This window comes from Ranitomeya imitator, chromosome 6, assembly GCF_032444005.1.
Source record: "Ranitomeya imitator isolate aRanImi1 chromosome 6, aRanImi1.pri, whole genome shotgun sequence".
NCBI classification, from domain to species: domain Eukaryota; kingdom Metazoa; phylum Chordata; class Amphibia; order Anura; family Dendrobatidae; genus Ranitomeya; species Ranitomeya imitator.
The window spans coordinates 124719351-124736999 of record NC_091287.1 but is presented as its reverse complement, the minus strand read 5'-3'; the positions used below and the strand labels follow the sequence as shown (position 1 = coordinate 124736999).

Sequence of the window (17649 nt, the reverse complement as noted above, 5' to 3'; positions counted from 1 at the left end):
ACTGGGTCACTAGTATTTATTGATGATGTGACACAGGACAGAAGCAGCCGAATGAATTCTGAGGTATTCAGAGACATACTGTGTGCTCAGATCCAGCCAAATGCAGCCAAACTGAGTGGTCGTCGTTTCATACTACAGATGGACAATAACCCAAAACATAAAGCCAAAGCAACCCAGGAGTTTATTAAAGCAAAGAAGTGGAATATTCTTGAATGGCCAAGTCAGTCACCTAATCTCAACCCAATTGAGCATGCATTTCACTTGTGAAAGACTAAACTTCAGACAGAAAGGCCCACAAACAAGCAGCAACTGAAAACCACCACAGTAAAGGCCTGGCAGAGCATCAAAAAGGAGGAAACAGCGTCTGGTGATGTCCATGAGTTCAAGACTTCAGGCAGTCATTGCCAACAAAGAGTTTTCAACCAAGTACTAAAAATGAACATTTTATTTAAATTTATTGAATCTGTCCAATTACTTTTGGTCCCTTTAAAAACAGGGTGGCACATGTTAAGGAGCTGAAACTCCTAAACCCTTCATCCAATTTTAATGTGGATACCCTCAAATGAAAGCTGAAAGTCTGAACGTCAACTGCATCTGAATTGTTTTGTTTAAAATTCATTGTGGTAATGTCTATAACCAAAATTAGAAAAATGTTGTCTCTGTCCAAATATATATGGACTTAACTGTATGTCAGAGAAGGGAGTAGCCCAACCTCTGAAACTGACAAACTGATTACACTTCGTTTCAGGGTGGGGAAGGCAGTTTTGACTGCTACCCCTTCCCCCTGGTGAAGTCTCGTTTGAGTATATATCATGCCATTTTAATACTTGTATTGAGTGAGGCTCTGCCCACTAGACTTGTTCTGCTCGGGAGTATGCATATTGCATACCTAACCTACTGGACAATCCCATTAGGTAAGTGCTCAAATTGACCAGTACTGTATACCTTTTGATTGAATCTATATTCAAATGTATTATTTTTTGTTATAAGTGATATGTGATGAAATACAGTAAAATAATCTATTTCCATCTTAAACGCATGACATTTAGATTGGCAAACCACCTAAAATACCTAAAGGATACAGTGTCTTCATAAGAAATTAGATGCTTTAACATCTGGCAAAATGTTTTGGGATCGAGCTATATTAAGTGTACTGAAAACAAATTAGTAACATGATAGTTTCTGTCCTCGTTTTTTTCAAGATTGCTATATTACTCATGAGATAAATTGAACAATGAATCGTGTTATTGTCTGCATAATGTATTGTGGCGAATAATTTTCTCTCGTAGTTTGTGAAATTCAGTCCACTAAGCTGGCAACAAAGGTTATAATATGAATATGATTTACTCAGCAGGAATTTAGCAGATCTTTGAAATTACCCCATTGGAAGAAATTAACTCACAATGCATGCTATAGATTTTATAGATTAGCTTATTATGGGAGATCTGAAATGTAAAAAACGTATTTTAGCTTCTATTACGTATTACACTACACTTTTGACTATGACTCTTTTTACTTATCGATATTTGAATATGAAATGTTTTAAATGTGTATTAATTATACATTGTCTGTGTGTAGGGGATGCCAGGATATCTAGGCCAGAAAGGAGATCCAGGTCCTTACGGAGCGAAAGGCGAGAAGGTATGAGCTATACATAGTACAAGATTAAATCTCATACTGGAGGGTCAGGTAAGCCTTCTACAAAGTTTGCCTTTATACAAAATAATTTATTATACACTACTTTATGTCTTATGATTCCATATTCAGGGTGATCAAGGCATACTTGGAACCCAAGGGTTACCTGGAGTCTCAGGAGTCACGGGGTCTAAGGTTAGTTCCGAAAATGTAGTTCTTAAAGGGAACCTGTCACCCCCCCAGGTGTTTGTAACTAAAAGAGCCATCTTGTGCCGCACTAATGCTGCATCCTGACAAGGTGGCTCTTTTAGTTATTGTTCGTTGCACTGCAGAAATAATCGCTTTTGAATTTGGTACCTCATACCTGTGAAATCGCCAGGGAGGCAGGTCTTTCCCCACTCATCCAGATGCATCCCAGCCATCACTCTGCGAGAAGGGCGCCGCCTCCTCGGCATTATTCATTTGTCCAGGCGCCTGCGCGGTCATATTCTACCTTGGGCATGCGCAGTTCGCACTGCCCGACAACTGACATCACTTGATGTCTTGTATACTGCGCCTGCGTGCACCCGTGATGGCTCTTTTAGTTACAAACGCCTGGGGGGTGACAAGTTCCCTTTAAATCACAAAAAAGAAAACCAAGTAAAAGTAAACAGTAAGAATAGGCTGCTAAACATCGCCCTGCAAAGTAAGGATGTATGAAATGTCAGTGGATCTAGTTAAAAGGAACCTGTCAGCTTAGAAAACGCTATTTGCCTCTAAATATGAGGTTCTGCAGGTAAGTAATGTTACAATATTGCCAGGCCACCTTATTAAAAATAGCAGCTATTGGGAGAAAATGAGCGTATTTCCTCCCAAGAGCCACCAGCTTTCAGTCATTGGGGAGGTCTATTGTGCAGCTATAGTTACCCCTCAGTACACCGCTCATTATGATGTCAGTGGCGGCTGTATGCACCCCCTTGCACTTTGATCGACAGCCAACTCTGCAGAGCATTTGCACTTTCCCTAGAACTAAAAGAATGTGGCAGGAAGATATGTTAATTTTCTCCTAGTAGCCACACTTTGTCAGGTTGCATTGTGATGATATTTACAGTGGGTATGGAAAGTATTCAGACCCCTTTACATTTTTCACTCTTTGTTTCATTGCAGCCATTTGGTAAATTCAAAAAAGTTCATCTTTGTTCTCATTAATGTACACTTTGCACCCCATCTTGACTGAGAAAAAACAGAAATGTAGACATTTTTGCATATTTATTAAAAAAGAAAAACTGAAATATCACATGGTCATAAGTATTCAGACCCTTTGCTCAGACACTCATATTTAAGTCACATGCTATCCATTTCCTTGTGATCCTCCTTGAGATGGTTCTACGCCTTCAGTGGAGCTCGGTGGTGTGGGAGCTGCGCTGACATTTTGTAAAAACCTGGAGTCCCTGCACATTCATTGCTGCAATGTGGTGGCCTCTGTGAAAATGGCTGCCAGAGATGGCGCATACGCAGATTGAGAACTCGCCCTGTAGAGTCAGATCATTGCCCTGCAGCGTCGGACCACCGAACACCCCCTCTTCCTAGTCCAGGGCCGGCAGAATTGCCCGACTCCTGCTGCCACCACACTCCTGGTAAGTGCATCCGGACTATAAAACACCCCCCATTTTCCTCCAAAATTCTTGAGGAAAAAAAGTTTGTGTTATAGTCCGAATAATACGGTATGTATACTCATTTAACATATATTTTATATATTTCTCTTAGAAATAAAGTAATTGGAGTTATTGTAGAAATATAAACTATAATATCTTCCACTATTAATTATATTTAAAACTTAGGATAAAAATAATGAGCAAAAACCCTGCAAATTAAAGTAAATAGATAAATAGTAATAGTGTATGTAAATAACATAAAGTACTTTATTGACACAATTTTGATTAAAAAAAGTGTAAAAGCCATCCCATCTCGACAAGGTGTACCCAATCAGGATGGTCCTATCTCGAGTATTTCGCCTCTCTATGTGCCAGCAAGCCTGAATAGACAGGAGCAGAAGAGGAACCAGGTCTGACTGTTTTGCCTTGGGCCTTAAAGGTACCTTCACACATAACGATTTCGTTAACGATATCGTTGCTTTTTGTGACGTAGCAATGATATCGTTAATGAAATCGTTATGCGTGACAGAGACCAACGATCAGGCCCCTGCTGGGAATGATCAGGACCTTTTTTTTGGTCGCTGATCACCCGCTGTCATCGCTGGATCGGCATGTGTGACGCCGATCCAGTGATGTGTTCACTGGTAACCAGGGTAAATATAGGGTTACTAAGCGCAGGGCCGCGCTTAGTAGCCCAATGTTTACCCTGGTTACCATTGCAAAAGTTAAAAAAAGCAAACAGTATATACTTACATTCCGGTGTCTGTCCCCCGGCGTCAGCTTCCCGCACTGACTGTGTCAGCACCGGCCAGCCGTAAAGCAGAGCACAGCGGTGACGTCACCGCTGTGCTCTGCTTTACGGCCGGCCGGCGCTGACACAGTGCAGGGAAGCTGACGCCGGGGGACAGACACCAGAATGTAAGTATATACTGTTTGGTTTTTTTAACTTTTACACTGGTAACCAGGGTAAACATCGGGTTACTAAGCGCGGCCCTGCCCTGTTACCCGGGGACTTCGGCATCGTTGGTCGCTGGAGAGCTGTCTGTGTGACAGCTCTCCAGCGACCACACAACGACCTAAACAGCGACGCTGCAGCGATCGGCATCGTTGTCTATATCGCTGCAGCGTCGCTAAATGTGACGGTACCTTTAGTTGTATGTTGACTAATGTATTTGACCCCTTTCTGAAGTTTTAAGAGCAGACGGTGCCGTTGCTAGTCTGCAGTGATGTTGGACACAGTCAGCCAAGGACCTTGAGGAGAAAATAAAAGCCGATTATATCTGCCTCTATCTTAATCAGATGATTAAGTATCTTCCTAGGACAGCAGAGTTGCTAGATCTTAAAATGAGAGCGTTTCTCCCAATATCTGGAGCTCCCAGATACAGTAAATAACTTCATAATAAGAAAAATAAATGTGTAAAATGTGAACAATATAAAAAATAAAGACAAGTGTCTATATCAATTGTATTAGCAAAATTTTGCTTTGCTCAATACATTCACAACATTTTGCAACAATTCTACAAAAAAAGTGTTATTTTACTTATTTTGATTTTTTGAATTATATGGCTCGGTTCATACTTGTACACTGTCACAAGTTCCAAAGAGCAGCACCTCTTTTTGTGGTACAGTGTCGGCCTCCCAAATTGAAACATAACTCCAATAATGTGATTGTGTCCTGGTGCTGTTTGTTTCCGTGCCATGTGCGGCTGGTATCATCTGTAGTGTGTATCTGATCAGACATACAGTAATACTGACTGCGACATCTAAGTAGCTTTACAGAGGAATGGGTCTTTTTGCGTAAGTGCATTATGCACCTCCATGACTCGATTGCAAGGTACCATTGACATTCTATGGAATCTGGGGTATAACAAAGGGTCCCAAGTCTGCATTATATAAAAGCCTAGGGGTATGTTCACAAACTTTTTTGTTGTGTTATTTTCTAAAAACAATGGTGGATTTGCAACTTTATTCTACTTTCTACCAAAAAATGAATAGAAGGAATTCAACAATTCTCAGCACCTTACAGTGCCATTAGAGGGGTTGTCCACTACTAGGACAACCCCTTTCGATCTGAATGTTTAGCGCCAATAAAATAAAAATACCTACTCACCTCCCGTGCCGGCGCCTTAACATCAAGTAGAAATTAGGGCCGCGGCTGCTTTAACTTCCGCTGGGATAGTGATGCCAGCGCTGAGAGCCCTACGAATGTGGGTGCTGACGCCGATGGAACGGCTGCACGGAAGGTGCTTTTATTTTATCTGCGCCAAATGTTAAAATTGAGAAGGGGTTGTCCTAGTAGTAAAATGTAACACCTTTGTACCTCAGCATCTGGGAGTTTAGATCATTTCTCTGTTTCTTTGCACAGTGCCATAAAAACATCATTATAAACAATTATTTTTCCCATGACACAAGGTAGTGGTAACTCAAGAGTATATGCACATAACTTCTTTTTCAGACGGATTCTGCCACGTGATTAAAAGAGGTGTTGTTTTCCGCTCTGAAGACGCTCTAAACTTTTTAATAGAAGTCGATGGGAAGCCTCAAAAGATGCCCAGTAGACACATGGGTGTGTTTTTTTTTTTTAGCTTTTAGCCTTTTTTTTTTTTTTTTGCTTGAAAAAACGCTAGCAGTTCCTTCATTGTCGAATGGAGTAAATAACCACCAGAAAATGCCAGACTAAATAAACGCTAAAAAAAGACACTTCAGATTAAAAAAATAACAACTTCCATTTCCTGAAGCATCTTCCACTTCAAAAATTTGGAGGGTAGGCTAGCCTGAAACAAATGTCATGTGTATATAACACATGCATATTTGTGGACCAAGTAACATAGTAACATAGTAACATAGTTAGTAAGGCCGAAAAAAGACATTTGTCCATCCAGTTCAGCCTATATTCCATCATAATAAATCCCCAGATCTACGTCCTTCTACAGAACCTAATTGTATGATACAATATTGTTCTGCTCCAGGAAGACATCCAGGCCTCTCTTGAACCCCTCGACTGAGTTCGCCATCACCACCTCCTCAGGCAAGCAATTCCAGATTCTCACTGCCCTAACAGTAAAGAATCCTCTTCTATGTTGGTGGAAAAACCTTCTCTCCTCCAGACGCAAAGAATGCCCCCTTGTGCCCGTCACCTTCCTTGGTATAAACAGATCCTCAGCGAGATATTTGTATTGTCCCCTTATATACTTATACATGGTTATTAGATCGCCCCTCAGTCGTCTTTTTTCTAGACTAAATAATCCTAATTTCGCTAATCTATCTGGGTATTGTAGTTCTCCCATCCCCTTTATTAATTTTGTTGCCCTCCTTTGTACTCTCTCTAGTTCCATTATATCCTTCCTGAGCACCGGTGCCCAAAACTGGACACAGTACTCCATGTGCGGTCTAACTAGGGATTTGTACAGAGGCAGTATAATGCTCTCATCATGTGTATCCAGACCTCTTTTAATGCACCCCATGATCCTGTTTGCCTTGGCAGCTGCTGCCTGGCACTGGCTGCTCCACGTAAGTTTATCATTAACTAGGATCCCCAAGTCCTTCTCCCTGTCAGATTTACCCAGTGGTTTCCCATTCAGTGTGTAATGGTGACATTGATTCCTTCTTCCCATGTGTATAACCTTACATTTATCATTGTTAAACCTCATCTGCCACCTTTCAGCCCAAGTTTCCAACCTATCCAGATCCATCTGTAGCAGAATACTATCTTCTCTTGTATTAACTGCTTTACATAGTTTTGTATCATCTGCAAATATCGATATTTTACTGTGTAAACCTTCTACCAGATCATTAATGAATATGTTGAAGAGAACAGGTCCCAATACTGACCCCTGCGGTACCCCACTGGTCACAGCGACCCAGTTAGAGACTATACCATTTATAACCACCCTCTGCTTTCTATCACTAAGCCAGTTACTAACCCATTTACACACAATTTCCCCCAGACCAAGCATTCTCATTTTGTGTACCAACCTCTTGTGCGGCACGGTATCAAACGCTTTGGAAAAATCGAGATATACCACGTCCAATGACTCACCGTGGTCCAGCCTATAGCTTACCTCTTCATAAAAACTGATTAGATTGGTTTGACAGGAGCGATTTCTCATAAACCCATGCTGATATGGAGTTAAACAGTTATTCTCATTGAGATAATCCAGAATAACATCCCTCAGAAACCCTTCAAATATTTTACCAACAATAGAGGTTAGACTTACTGGCCTATAATTTCCAGGTTCACTTTTAGAGCCCTTTTTGAATATTGGCACCACATTTGCTATGCGCCAGTCCTGCGGAACAGACCCTGTCGCTATAGAGTCCCTAAAAATAAGAAATAATGGTTTATCTATTACATTACTTAGTTCTCTTAGTACTCGTGGGTGTATGCCATCCGGACCCGGAGATTTATCTATTTTAATCTTATTTAGCCGGTTTCGCACCTCTTCTTGGGTTAGATTGGTGACCCTTAATATAGGGTTTTCATTGTTTCTTGGGATTTCACCTAGCATTTCATTTTCCACCGTGAATACCATGGAGAAGAAGGTGTTTAATATGTTAGCTTTTTCCTCGTCATCTACAACCATTCTTTCCTCACTATTTTTTAAGGGGCCTACATTTTCAGTTTTTATTCTTTTACTATTGATATAGTTGAAGAACAGTTTGGGATTAGTTTTACTCTCCTTAGCAATGTGCTTCTCTGTTTCCTTTTTGGCAGCTTTAATTAGTTTTTTAGATAAAGTATTTTTCTCCCTATAGTTTTTTAGAGCTTCAATGGTGCCATCCTGCTTTAGTAGTGCAAATGCTTTCTTTTTACTGTTAATTGCCTGTCTTACTTCTTTGTTTAGCCACATTGGGTTTTTCCTATTTCTAGTCCTTTTATTCCCACAAGGTATAAACCGCTTACACTGCCTATTTAGGATGTTCTTAAACATTTCCCATTTATTATCTGTATTCTTATTTCTGAGGATATTGTCCCAGTCTACCAGATTAAGGGCATCTCTAAGCTGGTCAAACTTTGCCTTCCTAAAGTTCAGTGTTTTTGTGACTCCCTGACAAGTCCCCCTAGTGAAAGACAGGTGAAACTGTACAATATTGTGGTCGCTATTTCCTAGATGCCCGACCACCTGCAGATTTGTTATTCTGTCAGGTCTATTAGATAGTATTAGGTCTTAAAGTGCTGCTCCTCTGGTTGGATTCTGCACCAATTGTGAAAGATAATTTTTCTTGGTTATTAGCAGAAACCTGTTGCCTTTATGGGTTTCACAGGTTTCTGTTTCCCAGTTAATATCCGGGTAGTTAAAGTCCCCCATAACCAGGGCCTAATTATGGGTTGCAGCTTCATCTATCTGCTTTAGAAGTAGACTTTCCATGGTTTCTGTTATATTTGGGGGTTTGTAACAGACCCCAATGAGAATTTTGTTACCATTTTTCCCTCCATGAATTTCGACCCATATGGACTCGACATCCTCATTTCCTTCGCTAATATCCTCCCTTAAAGTGGACTTTAGACAAGACTTTACATAGAGACAAACCCCTCCTCCTCTCCGATTTTTACGTTCTCTGTTCCACACAGAGTAGTAGCTGGGGTTTTGGTGCGGGGGGGAAAGGGGAGGGCGAAACTTCTGAGTGAGCCCCTAACCAGGTAACTCTGATTACCAATGGGTGACGCATCCTATTAATGGATGTAGGAGAACCTCAGCAGAAGACCGGTCTGGTACAGAAAATAATCTCTATACAATGACCAACATGGATATTACCGCCATATGGTCAGTGGTAAATACCAGTCCTATAGAACATATAGGAGATTACAGCACAGTTATAGATTATAGTGATTTACAGCTGACATTCTATACTCCCCACAGGCCTCCATATAGTATAATGCACTCCTCATAGGCCTCTATAGTATAATGCACTCCCCATAGGCAGACTCTGTATAGGAAAATGCTTTCTCCATAGGCAGACTCTACATAGTATAATGCAGCCTCATACAGTAGGTAGTCTCTATATTGTATAATGCATTCCCCATAAGCAAACTCTATATTATATAATGCATCCCATAGGTAGACTCTATATTGTATAATGCACCACCCACAAGTAGATTCTAAATTGTATAATGCATCCCCCATTGCCAGACTCTAAATAGTGTAATACACCCCCATAAGCAAACTCTATAGTATAATACATTCTCCATAGGTAGACTCTAAAGTATAATTCACCCACCATAGCCAGACTCTATATAGTATAAGACACCCCCATAGGTAGACTCTTTATAGTACAATACACCCCCCATAGGCAGACACTATATTGTATAATGCACCCCACATAGGCAGACTCCATAGTATAATGCAGCCCCATAGGCAAACTCTATCTAGTATTATGCACCCCCAAAGGGAGACTATAATATAATGCACCCACATCGGCAGACTCTATAGTATAATGTACCCCCAATAGTTAGAATCTCTATAGTATAATGCCCCCCATCCCATAGGCAGACTCTATAGTATAATGCAGGGGTGTCAAACTGCATTCCTCGAGGGCCGCAAACCATGCGTGTTTTCAAGATTTCCTTAGCATTGCACAAGGTGCTGCAATCATTATGTGTGTAGGTGATTAAATTATCACCTGTGCAGTACAAGGAAATCCTGAAAACATGACCTGTTTGCAGCCCTCGAGGAATGCAGTTTGACACCCCTGGTATAATGCACCCCCCATAGGGAGACTCTATATAGTATAATGCATCCCACATAGGCAGACTCTATAGTATAATGCACCCACATAGGGAGACGCTATATGGTATAATGCACACCCCCATAGGCAGACTCTATATAGTATAATGCACCCCCCATAGACAGAATCTACATAATATAAATCACCCAGATAAAAAATAAATACATCCAATACTCACCTCTCCTTCTCATTCCTCCGCTTCTCTGAGCACCCGCACATCTCCAGACAGCGGGCACCAAGTAGTGACGTCATCATGACCCCCTATCAGTGTCTGCATCAGGGATGTCAGACGCTGAGAGAGGGAATGATGGGAGAGGGAGCATAACGCTCCCACTCTTATCAATGCGGTCAACTGCATCAGCATCTAGCTAATACAATTGAACTGCCGGCATCGCCCCCCCCTCCTGCTCAGGGGCCCTATAGCGGCAAGGTGGCAAAGCTGGGAGATCGATTCTCCTTGCTCTGCCGCAGAATGTACCGTATTTTCCGGCGTATAAGACTACTTTTTAACCCCTAAAAATCATCCCAAAAGTCGGGGGTCGTCTTATACGCCGGGTACGGCTACAGGGAGCGATCATGGATGGTTCTCAGGGTCTGAAGGAGAGGAGACTCTACTTCAGGCCCTGGGATCCATATTCATGTAAAAAATAAAGAATAAAAATAAAAATATGGATATACTCACCCCTCCGACGAACCCTGGCTCTCAGCGGTGCAAGCGTCTGCCTCCGTTCCTAAGAATGCAGTGAGTGAAGGACCTTGGATGATGTCGCGGTCATGTGAGCGGTCACCCGCGCATGCTCGGGGAGACCCGAGCAAAAATGCTATTCGCTCATCACTACTCAGGATCTTAGCATCTTGTCTGTCAGCTTGCAGCTTGTAAAGAGAAAGTAAAATGTGCTCCATCTACACACAGTGGGTGAAAAGAAGCTTCTGTTTTTTTATTAACAGTGCTTTACTGGCAATATAACACTATTGCTGGAGACAGAAACTCATGCACTATTAAACAGTTATAAACATAGTTGTTGCAATATATACAATAATAAGCGTTTTTCCAACAGGATGAAACTTGGCTTGATTTTGCATGCAAAAAAAATCACTGATGTTTTAAAGAGCCTGTTAGAGGATAAAAATTACAATTAAAGAGAAAGTGTGAAAAACATGATGCAATTTACTTTTTCTTTATAACCTTTAGGGAACACAAGGACCTTTGGGCCAAAAGGGAAACAAGGGAGAACGAGGGGATGAGGTAAGTTTTATGGACTTATTCCATCATGCGTAAGTTAAATCGGTGCCCTGTGCACATTTCTTTCCATCCCCCATACCAATAAAATGAATAATGGGAAACAAAGAATCCACAGAGATGTTGTACAGTCTTCAGAAATGTCACACTTTTTGTAGTCAGTGATTTTATTTCACTGGTATTATGAATATTGTCATTGTAATTAGTGATGAGCGAACGTGCTCGCCACTACTCGCCCGAGTATCACTGTGCTCGGTGTACTCGGCGAGCACCGAGTATTTCCGGGATTATTCAGCGGGAGCTCGGGTCTTTGCCTTGCTCGGGTCTCTGCCTTGTTGTGGTATTACAGTGATTAGCTGGCCGCACAGCGCCATCAGGTCTATAAGAGACCTGGCGCCACCCTGCTTGCCGCATTCTGCTCCAGACTTAGCGAGTGTAGGGAGAGCTGCTGCTGAGATAGGGTCAGAGTCATGCTTTTAATAGTTAGTGTAGGTCTACCACTGTTCAGTCCACAACTCCTGAGAAACCAACAGTCCTTTTTAGGGCTAATTCGGGGGTCCTGAGATTTCAGCGCTTGGTAAGGGAGTCTATGTGCACATATCCATATCCATGCAAGGCCTGCAGGCACTGTATGTGCGTACATAGCTCTCACTGCATACCTCCCAAAGCTCCATAACTGTCTGCTGCTGCTGCTACTTATTTACTATATACAGTACAGACCAAACGTCTTGTCATTTAAAGATTTTTCTGTATTTTCATGACTATGAAAATTGTACATTCACACTGAAGGCATCAAAACTATAAATTAACACATGTGGAATTATATACTTAACATAAAAGTGTGAAATAACTGAAATTATGTCTTGTATTCTAGGTTCTTCAAAGTAGCCACCTTTTGCTTTGACTGCCTTGCACACTCTTGGCATTCTCTTGATGAGCTTCAAGAGGTAGTCACCAGGAATGCTCTTCCAACAATCTTGAAGGAGTTCCCAGAGATGCTTAGCACTTGTTGGCCCTTTTGCCTTCACTCTGCGGTCAAGCTCACCCCAAACCATCTCGATTGGGTTCAGGTCTGGTAACTGTGGAGGCCCTCATCAATGCTGTTACTGGGAAAGTCCACCTAACCACAGACACGTGGACAAGTGCTTGTGGCCAGGGACGGTACTTCTCACTGATGGCACTCTGGGATAACATAGTGGAAGCCGGGACCCAGTCAGACCTTGGGATGGAACACATCCTCTCCACGCCGAGAATTGCAGGCCCTACGTCAATCAGGGTTGCCCCCACAGTCTACAGCTCTTGCACCTCCTCCTCCTCTTCAGCCCTCATCTCTGAAACCAACACATCAGTCAGAAGTTGGAAGTACTGCAGCACTGTCTCAGCCAAGCGGCAACAGGCTGTGCTAAAGCTGATCTGCATAGGTAAAAAACTGCACAATGCAGAAGAGTTGTGGACAGCACTGAAAGAGCTGTCAGATATTTGGATGACACCGCTGAACCTACAGCCAGGCATGGTCGTGTGTGACAATGGCCGGAACCTGGTGGCGGCTCTGAGGCAAGGTGAGCTCACACACATACCTTGCCTTGCCCATGTACTTTACCTCGTGGTTCAACATTTTCTGAAAAGCTACCTGGAGCTGCCGAATCTGCTAGTGAAAATACGCCATCTGTCTGCCCATTTCAGAAAGTCAGCTACAGCTTCAGCCACCCTTGCCATTCTTCAGCAGCGTTTGCAGCTTCCACCTCACCGACTTGTGTGTGATGTCCTCACTGGAACTCTACGCTGCATATGTTTGAAAGGATTTGTGAGCAGAAGAGGGCAGTTGTTGACTACCAACATCAACAAGTCCATCGATATTCAGTCCAGACTCCACACATAAGACCTCAGGAGTGGACATGGATGTCAGACATATGTACCATCCTCCAAAACTTTGAGGACTGCACCAAGATGGTGGGCGTCATTGCCACCATAATTAGTGTCACTGTCCCACTTCTCAGCATTCTGAAAACTTCTCCACTCACGATTAAAGAGGATGCATTGCACGTAGAGCATTGATCAAGGAACCATACAGGGGAATTACACTCAGCCCAGCCTCATGTCTTCACAATGTGGATTGGTAGGCAATGAGGAGGAGGAGGAAAAGCTTTCATGCGCTATATATGGTACTACAAGCACAGCTGTCATACCGTCTGTTCAGCGGGATGGCCTGAGGTCAGGGAGGAGGAGGACAGCATGGTCAGTCATCCTGTTGGTGAGGACACGGAAGTCTTGTCTGTTAGCAGTCTGGCACGCATGGCTGACTTTATGTTGCGCTGCGTTTCACGTGACCCTCGCATTATAAAAATTTTTGATGACACTCATTACTGGTTGGTGACACTTCTAGACCCACTCTACAAGGAGAACTTTCAATCTCTTCTGCCAGAGGCAGAGAGGTGTACTAAAATTTTGCAGTACCAGAGGGCCCTTGTAGCGGAATTACTTAGAAAATTCCCATGTGAGAACGCTGGCAGCAGACATCAGAGTTTGTTGTACAGCCAAGGAGTCCAAGCGAGAGAGACAGAAGTACAATCCAGCTCAGGCGGGGAACAATGGCAAAGTTCTCAGACAGTTTTCTCAGACCCTCCCATCGTGTCGGTACAAAGTCAAGGGGTGCTGTCACAAGAAGTGCAATGTTTGGGAAGAGGCTGAGGGAGTACCTTGCAGAACGTACAAACGTCCTCCGGGATTCTTCTGTGCCTTTTAATTATTGGGTATCCAAGCTGGACACATGGAATGAACTGGCTCTCTACACCTTGGAGGTCCTGGCCTGCCCTGCTGCTAGCCTTCTGTCAGAGCAGGTTTTTAGTGACGCTGGTGGAATTATAACAGATAAGAGCATCCGCATGTCAACAGAAAATGCTGACAGGCTGACTCTTATAAAAATGAACAAGAGCTGGATTGGGCAAGACTTCTGTACACAACCAAGTGAAAACAGCGAAACATAACCTCTAATACATTCTGTTTTTTGGGGAGGTGTATTCTAATGCACCTCTTCACAACCACACATGGGTATATGCTTCCAGATTTGGTCTGTTTGTTGTTATCCTCCTCCTTATCCTCATCCTCATCATCCACAACCAGTAGAACACCAGGATGAACGGGTTCCGTGATGCCAAAGTCACAAATTTTTTTGCGTAAGGGTGTTTTTATGATGCCCGTTACTAATTGGAAACCAAAACAAATGTTACTCCCACAGGGGGAAATGTCATAACAGAGATGTACGTCTATTATTCCCATTTATTCTTATATTTTCCATTTTCCCTATCTCTAGACAGTCTTCTAATGAGGTAGTGTATACCCCTACAATAGAAAGTTATTCAAAGACTTTTAGATTAGATTTTTATTTATAGCCCTTTCTCTGAGCTGTTGCTAGGGACAAGCATTTCTCGTTGGACACATTCTGGCTCCACATCTATGAACATCTGTTCGCCCCTCCCTTTTGTTATCTACTTTCATCGGTGGATTCACATTTTTTATTTATTTGTTTGATTTCATTATGATTTATCTTTGTCTTCTCATTCTCCAACACTAGATCACCAGGCTTAACGTCTTCTGTGCCGCTACAGGCAGTCCAAGCATGGGTGTCTATGATGCCCATAGTATATTTTTTAAAAATGTATCCCCTTGGGGAAATGTTTGTCAGCCCATGCACTGCATGTATGGGCATTACAAGTCTAGGAGACACACTCCTTTACATTGGGCCTAGTTTTTAATGAGGCCTTCAGCAATGTCTCCTCATTTTCCACCACTAAATCACCAGGCTGAATGTGTTCTGTGCTGCTGTAGGCAGTCCATTTTTTGGCAAGGGTGTCTATGATGCTCATAGTATATTTTTAAAATTTTACCCCATGGGGAAATGTTTGTCAGCCCATACACTTAGTCTAGGAGACCCGCTCCTTTAAATTGGGCCTAGTTTTTAATGAGGTCTTCCTCCACCTCTCATCATTTTCCACCACTAGATCACCAGGGTTCACGTGTTCCGTGCTGCTATAGACAGTCAATTTTTTGGCAAGGGTGTCTATGATTGCCCATAGTATATTTTTTAAAAATTTAACCTCCATGGGGAAATTTTTGTCAGCCCATGCACTTAGTGTATGGGCATTACGAGTCTAGGCGACCCGCTCCTTTGTAATGGGACAGTTTTTTATGAGGCCTTCCTCCATGTTTCTTCCAAGGGGAATTGGGGTGCGTGCAAATTTGGGTCTAGGCGGCCCTTGTTGCATTCAATGCAAAAGGAAACAGTATGGCAGAACTAACTGAAGAATGTGAAGTGGGTTTTCCTGTGGCCATCCAGTACCTTGGTTGAAAGGCTTATTCGGGTGCATATGACTAGTGTTGAGTGATACCTTCCGATACTCAAAGGTATCGGTATCAGATGGGATCGGCTGATATCCAAAAAATATCGGATGTCGCCGATACCGATACTCGACACCAAATCCAGTCAATGGGACACAAATATCGGAAGCTATCCTGGATGGTTCCCAGGGTCTGAAGGAGGGGAAACTCTCCTTCAGGCCCTGGGATCCATATTCATGTAAAAAATAAAGAATAAATATAAAAAATATGGATATACTCACCCCTCCGACGAACCCTGGCTGTCAACTCACCCCTCCGACGAACCCTGGCTGTCACCGCTGCAAGAGTCTGCCTCCGTTCCTAAGAATGCAGAGAGTGAAGGACCTTCGATGACGTCGCAGTCAGGTGACCGGTCACCTGACCGCTCACGTGACCGCGACGTCATCGAAGGTCCTTCACTCTCTGCATTCTTAGGAACGGAGGCAGACGCTTGCAGCGGTGACAGCCAGGGTTCGTCGGAGGGGTGAGTATATCCATATTTTTTATTTTTATTCTTTATTTTTTACATGAATATGGATCCCAGGGCCTGAAGGAGTTTCCTCTCCTTCAGACCCTGGGAACCATACGCACCGCACATGCTGAAGGTGACTGGGAACACTTCCGATTCTGATTTCCAATATCGCAAAAATATCGGAACTTGGTATCGGAATTCCGATACAGCAAATATCGGCCGATACCCGATATTTGCAGTATCGGAATGCTCAACACTACATATGACTTGATAGCAGGGCAGGCTTTGCAGCTAATATATAAGAAAACAGTATGGCAGGACCAACTGAAGAATGTGAAGTGGCTTTTCCTGTGGCCATCCAGTACCTGGTTCAAAGGCTTATTGGGATGCATATGACTTGGTAGCTGTTGTGAATTCTGTGGCAGAGCTCCCTCCTGTGGTCACAAGTGGTACTTCGGCTGATTCTCTCTGTGAGCTTCTGTTGGTGGAGGGAAGTGGTACTGCGGCTTCTGAGTTTCCTCCCTCAGGTGATCTGGTGAGGTCGTTAGGTGCTTCTCTACTTAACTCCACCTAATGCTTTGATCCTGGCTTCCTGTCAATGTTCCAGTGTTGGACTTGCTTTTCCCTGGATCATTCCTGTGGCCTGCTGCTCTGCATAGCTAAGTTCTTCTTTGCTATTTGTTTGCTATTTTTTCTGTCCAGCTCGTCTAATTTGTTGCTGGAAACTCTGGGACGCAAAGGGTGTACCTCCGTGCCGTTAGTTCGGTACGGAGGGTCTTTTTGCCCCCTTTGCGTGGTGTTCTTTAGGGTTTTGTGTAGACCGCAAAGTTACCTTTTCTATCCTCGATCTGTTAAGAAAGTCGGGCCTCACTTTGCTGAATCCATTTCATCTCTACATTTGTCTTTTCATCTTAACTCACAGTCATTATATGTGGGAGGCTGCCTTTTCCTTTGGGGTATTTCTCTGAGGCAAGGTAGGCTTATTTTCTATCTTCAGGCTAGTTAGTTTCTCAGGCTGTGCCGAGTTGCATAGGCAGAGTTAGGCGCAATCCACGGCTGCCTCTAGTGTTGTTTGGAGAGGATTAGGGATTGCGGTCTGCAGAGTTCCCACGTCTCAGAGCTCGTTCTATGATTTTGGGTTATTGTCAGATCACTGTATGTGCTCTGACCGCTATGTCCATTGTAGTACTGAATTGCCTTTCATAACAGTACAGGAAGCCAAAAGTACTAATGATTCTCAATAGAGGGAAAAAAGAAGTTCTGAGACCATTTTTTTTTCTTTGCACTGTGTTTTGCCTTTTTTTTCCCCTAGACATTTGGGTGGTTCAGTATACAGGTGTAGCGATGGACATTAGAAGTCTGTCTTCATTTGTGGATCAGCTCTTGGCAAGAGTACAAAAGATTCAAGACACTATTGATCAGAAAGCTATGTTGGATCCAAGAATTCCTATTCCTGATTTGTTTTTTGGAGATAGAACTAAGTTTCTGAGTTTCAAAAATAATTGTAAATTATTTCTGGCCTTGAAACCTCGCTCCTCTGGTGATCCAGTTCAACAGGTTTTGATTGT

General features: G+C 42.8%; 1 protein-coding gene across 3 annotated transcripts in view; it reads left to right on the top strand.

The window, feature by feature from the left end:
- Window positions 1-17649, top strand: part of LOC138642123 (collagen alpha-1(VI) chain-like) — a 181884-nt gene that overhangs the window by 57102 nt on the left and 107133 nt on the right. For all 3 annotated transcript variants that reach the window (XR_011314000.1, XM_069730059.1, XM_069730058.1), the window contains exons 15-17: window positions 1579-1641; window positions 1768-1830; window positions 11188-11241. Coding sequence is in view for 2 of the 3 variants with exons in the window: in XM_069730059.1 (XP_069586160.1) it covers window positions 1579-1641; window positions 1768-1830; window positions 11188-11241 (180 nt within the window). In the remaining variant the exon portion in view is untranslated. The remainder of the gene's footprint in view (window positions 1-1578; window positions 1642-1767; window positions 1831-11187; window positions 11242-17649) is intronic.